At 40.7% G+C, this 6,886-nt stretch overlaps 1 protein-coding gene across 1 annotated transcript in view; it reads left to right on the top strand.

Moving 5' to 3' along the window:
• The window catches only part of LOC115095302 (cytochrome P450 2G1-like), a 53,619-nt gene extending 48,630 nt beyond the window's left edge, over window positions 1-4,989 (top strand). The window contains exons 8-9 of the mRNA XM_029608801.1: window positions 1,095-1,236; window positions 4,440-4,989. Coding sequence (XP_029464661.1) covers window positions 1,095-1,236; window positions 4,440-4,621 — 324 coding nt within the window. The 3' untranslated portion in view covers window positions 4,622-4,989. The remainder of the gene's footprint in view (window positions 1-1,094; window positions 1,237-4,439) is intronic.
• Window positions 4,990-6,886: the final 1,897 nt, after the last annotated feature.

Raw genomic sequence — 6,886 nt, forward strand, 5'->3', positions numbered from 1 at the left:
TGGCTATAACAAGGCATGGAGTTTTGAAAATACAGAACGATGCTTGCTGTTGCTTTCCCTGGCCTAACCCTGCCTCAGGAACACCTCCCTGTAAATGTGTGTGTGGGGGAGGGGGGGGGAATATATGTGCGTTGATGAAGAGCACCTATATTTTTAGTGGCATAGAGGGTGGGCCGTTTACACAGGTAAATGGCTTTGATAATAGCTCTCCCTAAATCTCCTTCCCTCTGAAGAATCACAGCAGACTGCCCTCTGACTACCAGATCCCTTCTGATCAACGCGGCTGGAACTGTTCTGCTGAATGGATAGAATTGTTTTTCGTTTCCTGAAAAAAAAAACAACCCAAAAAAAACCCTAGCGCAAGAGCCGTCTTCCAGTTCTTGGGAAATTCTCACTCCTCCTGGTCCTCAACCCTAGGACAGTGGAACTGGAAAAGTTTTGAAAGGAATGAGCCTTTGAGTCTCATTTCAATAAGTCGGGTCACAGATTGTGAATTTACCTGTGGGTCTTTTATGAATGATATAATCAACCACAGACAATCGGGTTTCTTTTGTTGATTCTAATACTTTTGGGCCAAAAACTGACTTTATATTTGTTTGAGAAGACAGGGGCTGTGCTACTAATGCACCTCTTCTTTCATATCCACTGTACTAATTTCTCATCAACAGAGGGAGGGTAATTTTCAAAACCATTTCCATGGGTAAAACTGCATAAATGGGCTTTTACAGAATTACCTGCCCCACCTGTGGGTAAAAGTGCAGGCAGAGGGGCTGTGTGCAGCGAGAAGAGGCATTGCGTCTGCTGAGGGGTTAGAAATCATGCACATACTTGCACATTTTTATTAAAGCATGCACAGAAATTTCCACAAAACACTCTGCACACGCATTAGCAAAAGTAATGTGTGCAGGGAGCATTGGAGAATCGTTTGCAAAGGTAAGTTGTGTGCTTTCCCTTTAAAAACTGGGGTAAAATCCTGGGGGCAAAAGTACCTGCAAGCTGTACACCAATGCGGGCAGTTACAAAATGACCCCCTGCACAGCCTTGAAACTTTTTTGCTTCTGTGTTTTTTTTTTATCCACCTTCATTTCTTGCAGGGTACAACTGTCTATCCTGTGCTGGGATCTGTACTCTGGGACCCACAACTGTTCCCCAACCCAGAGCGATTCGACCCTGGACACTTTTTAGATGAAAATGGGAGCATTAAGAAAACAGAGGCGTTTCTGCCATTCTCTACAGGTAAACAGCTCAGCCTGGTTGCATGATGTCTATGTAATGTCCCCTTTGCCGATGGAGGAAGGCCACAAAATGAAATAATACAGATTGAGACTCTTTGCTCCTACCATACAGCAAAAGAGTTTGGATGCAGATTCATTTGATCTTTAAGAGGAGAGAAATTATTACTCCAGAAGCCTTGTTACTCACACTCTTGCCCACATGCAGGTCGCCATGGTCCCTCTGAACTCGCTTTCTTGAAAGCCCCCACAAACCACACAGCTCATGTTCAAACAAAAGGTTATATTTTAATCAACCTTTTTAGTTAACTGATAAGACATAGAATACGTGAACAGGTGTAAAACAAAAGTAAACTGCTTAGATTTTAAAAAATAAATGCTTCTTGTGAGGTAAGGCAAGTCACTTCAGCCTCCATTGCCTCAGTTACAAACTCAGTGCCTCATTTACTAAGCATTTTTCCCATAGACACAGAATAGCAGAAAAGCCTTGGTAAACCAGGCCCTTGGACTGTGAACTCCCTTTATTTAAATATATAGCCCTCCCCCCACCACCCCTGACCAGACAAATTTTAGCTGGATAAGTGATTATCTGACTAAACCTTAGTGGGATAAAAAAGAGCCAGGTCAAGGGTGCTGTGATGGAGAGCAAAATTATCCAGCTAAGTTAGCCTGAGGACATCCCTAAAGTTATCCAGTTGTGTGTCGCCTTATAACTTGCTTCTTCACTGACTACATAGCTGGTTAAGTGGCTGAAAAATAGAACTTAGACAATTTTTAAAAAATGATTTTAGAGCCTTCAGCCTACCCAAGAGAAAACTTTCATATAAAAGTATGGGCATCAGGCCCGATTCCCCACCCACCAACATTTTTTTTTTTTTAAAGCAGTGGACTCTAGAACCCAGAGGTTTCCCCCTTCTTCCTTTTTTTTTTTCTGCAAAATCATGATTTCACCTACCAGAAACCCCTATTCCCACTCTTCCCCCCTCCTGGATTCCCAAAACCCCAGCTGGGAGTGTGGTAATGTCTTACTGGCTTCCAGCCATTTCCAGGATGGTTCTGACAGCAGCCCTGGAAGCATACAGCAAAAACGTTTCAGGGGTGCCGGGGGTGGGGATCAGGGACTTTTGCACTAATAGTGTGTGTACAGTTGTGATCAGACGTTTATACACCCCTGGCAGAATTTTTAAGATGTGGAGCATTTTAAGAAAACATGAGTGATTAGACAAAACACATCTGTTATTTTTAATGTGTTTCAAATTAAACTATTATGCATCACATAATTGCACAATCATTAAGCAAACTAGAGCAATAAAGGAAATAATAAAATGGTCCTGTTCAAAAGTTTACATATCCTTGAATGTTTGGGCTGATAATATACACTCAAGTTGATACACACAGGTTGAGATGGCAATGAAGGGTAAGTATCCATACCTGTGCCTTGTTTGTTTGTAATTAGTGTTTGTGTATAGTCAATGAGTTTCTTAGCTCTTGGGAAACTTATGTATTTCATCCAGGGCTGTATGGATTTTGGTGGTTACTGAAGCATGGGGAAAGCAAAAGAACTGTCAAAGGATCTGCGAGCAAAAGAAGTTCAAATGTATAAATTATGAAAAGGATATAAAAAGTTATACAAAGATTTGAAAATGCCGATCAGTACTGCTCAATCTCTGATCAAGAAACGGAAAATTATAGGTTCTGTTAATACCAAGTTATGGTCAGGTAGACCAAGAAAGATTTCAGACAATTGCCAGGAAAATTTGTCAGGATGCAAAGATAAACCCACAAGCAACTTCTACTGAAATACAGACTTCTCTGATACAAAATGGTGTGGGTGTTTCAGCATGCACACTCTAATGAGATACTTCAACAAAAATGGGCTGCTATGGTACAGTTTCCAGAAAAAAAGCCCGCTTACATTATGCCAAACAGCACCTAGAGAAGACACAAAACTTCTGGAAGAAAATAATTTGGAGTGATGAGACAAATTGAACTTTATGGTCACAACCATAAACGCTGTGATTGGAGAGGAGTCAACAAGGCCTATGATTGGTACATCATCCCTACCTTGAAGCATGGAGGTGGGTCTCTGCTGGGTTTGTTTTTTTTTTGGGGGGGGGGGGGGGGAGTTACAGTGGCACAGGGGATTAAGTCAAAACTGATGGTAAAATGAATGCAGCATCTTATCAGAAAAAACGGAGGAGAATATGCATTCATCAGCCAGGAAGCTGCAATTGAGGCACACTTGGACTTTCCAACATGACAATGATCTGAAACATACGGTCAAGCTGACCCTTCAGTGGCTGCAGCAGAAGAACGTGAAGGTTCTGGAGCTTCCATCACAGTCTCCTGACCTCAGCATCATTGAGCCACTTTGGGGAGAACTCAGACATGCAATTCATGCTCGACAACCAAAGAATTTACAGGATCTGGAGGGTTTTTGAGAAGAGAAATGGGCAGCTTTACCACAGGAGAAAATAAAGAGTCTCATTCACAACTATCTCAAAATACGGCAAGCTGTCATTGATTCAAAACGGGGCAAGGGTATGCAAAATTTTGAACAGGACCATTTTATTTCCTTCATTGATATGGTTTGTTTAATGATTGTGCTATTCTGTGAAGCATAATAGTTTAATTTGAAAGCTTAAAAACAAGATGTGTTTTGTCTGATCTCTCATGTCTTCTTAAAATGTTACACGTGTTACAAATTCTGCCAGGGGTGTGTAAAACTTATGAGCACAACTGTATTTGTTGGGGGGGGGGGGGGAGGCAGGCTGCAGAGCGCTTACCCCTGCTGCTTTTTATTTATTTTATTTCTGGTGAATTTGGGGGGGTGGGTGTGTGAGAGGCATCAGGCACTATGGCCTCACTTATTTGAAAATGTTTTCTGGGATGGAGTTGCTGGGGAATTGAGAAGTTATATTTTGCATCCACTCAACTGACAAGGTGCCAAGTATGGTACAGGGATATTTTTACTGATGCGGATGCTTGCCTACTGGTAACTGAACTCAGATGATCAATTTACTTTATATGCACTAATGCATCAGCTTTCAGAAAGTAATAATTCTGAAAGGCTCTGTAGAACTGTGCCGATCAGTCCTAGATGTGAAAGGCTTTGTACCCTTGTGTCAGTTCCTGGAGCCATCCAAGTCCCCAAGCTTATTTGGAAAAAAAAAAAAAGCATTTTTAATTAACTTCTGTTTTTCTTAGGGAAACGGGTCTGTCTGGGAGAGAACCTGGCTCGAATGGAGCTATTTCTGTTCTTCACCAGCATTCTGCAGAACTTCAGTTTAAAATCGTTGATTGATCCCCGTGAGATTGACATCACCCCAAAAGAAACAGGATTAGGAAACAGACCCCATCCTTACCAGTTCTGTCTCATTCCTCGTTGAGATAAAGAGACATGGAAAAAGAAGCCCTCTCTTTTTAATATCGTTGCTTGCTATACAAAGTCCAACAGAAATTGTATGAAAACCATCTAACGAAGTTTATATGCCATCACGTAGAGTTTAGGCCATCAAACAATATTTTGCATTTCCCTGTATGAATCACTTAATTCTCTGGTAAATGATTGGTATTTAGTAGCGTTATCATGCCACGTTAGATTGCTGGTTTGTGGAAACGTGACATGCGTTCTTGTCAAAGGCTGCCTGGGGCCTAGGCATTGCTGGCAGATCAATGTGAATGAATAAAGAAAGACAGCATCACTCTACTTGCTCAAGCTGTACCAGTTCTATTTTTTTTTTTATTAAAACAAATATTTGAATGGAAAGATGTGTGATTTTTAAGACCAGGGTAAAGAAGAGAAAAGATATTTAGAGATGGAGAGGGAAGAAAAGACAAAGGACAGCTGGACCATGCTAATAAAAGAAGAATTGCTGAACAGGGGTAGTATTTTCTCTTCTCTTTACATTTCCTCAGTTCTGCCTTTGTCATATCACTAGAACTGCCAAACAGTTTGCTTCTTAGAAGGCAGCATTGGCCAAACAGGTACGCTTCTCACCTTGCATACGAGACCAGTGACGCAGCCAGAACTGATTTTTTGGGGGAAGGGAAGGGAGGCTCAAGTTTAACATGGGTGGGCAGTTGACCTATAAGTCTAGGCCCTACTATTTGTACTCATCGATAAATAATGTGTTAGAGTACACCTGAGAATGGATTTCTAAATAGTCTGCAACAGCAGTCATGCATCATGAATGATGCTTTAAAACATTTTAATTCAATTATTTCAAGCACTAACCAATGCCTTAACAATATAACAATATAACGTAAAAAGTACACAAGGAACTTAACAGAAACATCAGATCCAATCAAGTAATAAAACTAATATCAACGTATTATTTTATGAATCCCCTTTCCAAAAATGCAGAGAATATGATAACTACAATAAAACAGCAATACTCATAAGAACTCAAGATTTGCAACGGGTGCAGGAGAGTTCATATTACAACCTAACATGCATACAAAATATATTCAAATTCTGGTGTCACCTCAGTAACAGCAAAACAAACTCAGACCACTGCCAAACCCGTGCAAAAATAAAATAAAAAAAAACCTACCACCTAGAAACTTGCCATACCATAACAGCACTAACTTTCAGGACTCAACAGCAGTAACTTTATCTATGAAAAGGCAGCAATACAAATATTACAGAAGGCCCTAGAATACAAATACACCACCTATTGGGCAAACAACAAGCTGGACAGCTACAAATCGCTACAGAGAAACTACTCGCTAGCAGAAATAGCTACATATGCAACAGATAGACCCTTACCTAATACAGAATAAGAGAATACAAATGAGAAATAAAAACATGCAGACAAAACTGAAATGGAAAGCTCAAGAAACCAGACTCTGAACATTGGAAAACAGAAGAAAAATGCAAAATACAATAAGAAATGCACATTCCCAAAGATGGCATATTCCAATCAAAAAGTCAAATTTTTTATTTTTTTTTACCTTTGTTGTCTGATCATTTTTGTCTAATCAGTTGGTTCCAGTCTTTTTCCATTTTCCTCTTGTATGTCTTTTTCTAATTTCTTTTTCATAAAGTTTCTTCTCTCTCTTCCTGTCTTCTTTCCTTCCTCCCTCACACACACATGCTTTTGCTCACATGTGTACTTTGCCACACAAACTGCTCTCACTCATAGGCTCCCACTCTCGCATGCTCTCTCACACACATGCAAGCTCCCACTCCCACATGCTCTCTTTCATACTCAGGCTCTCCCTCTCGCATGTACTCTCATACACAGGACTCCCACCCCTCCCGACATACATACAGACTCTCACTCTTACATGCTCTCTCACACAGATTCCCATTTACACACACACCGGGCATCACTGATTAGGTTGACTTAAGCCCAAAGTAGTTGGCCTGTAGCCAACACATGGCTATGCCACTGTGTGAGACCATCTTACTTCTGTAAAAGGGACTCACTCAATTGCTGATGCCATAATTGAACACTGTGTAAAAAAAAAACCAAAACCAAGTGAAATCCTTCGTTTCCTCTTCATCCAGTCAGTCCGCCAAGGCAGCACAAGTGGGTGATGCATGCCAACCAGCAGATGGAAACAGAAATCAACAGGCTTGCTGATGTCACCTCTTATTTACATAATTTCTATTCCGCTGATCCACAAATCTCAGTTGATTACATCAT

Source organism: Rhinatrema bivittatum, chromosome 7, assembly GCF_901001135.1.
Source record: "Rhinatrema bivittatum chromosome 7, aRhiBiv1.1, whole genome shotgun sequence".
Lineage (NCBI taxonomy): Eukaryota > Metazoa > Chordata > Amphibia > Gymnophiona > Rhinatrematidae > Rhinatrema > Rhinatrema bivittatum.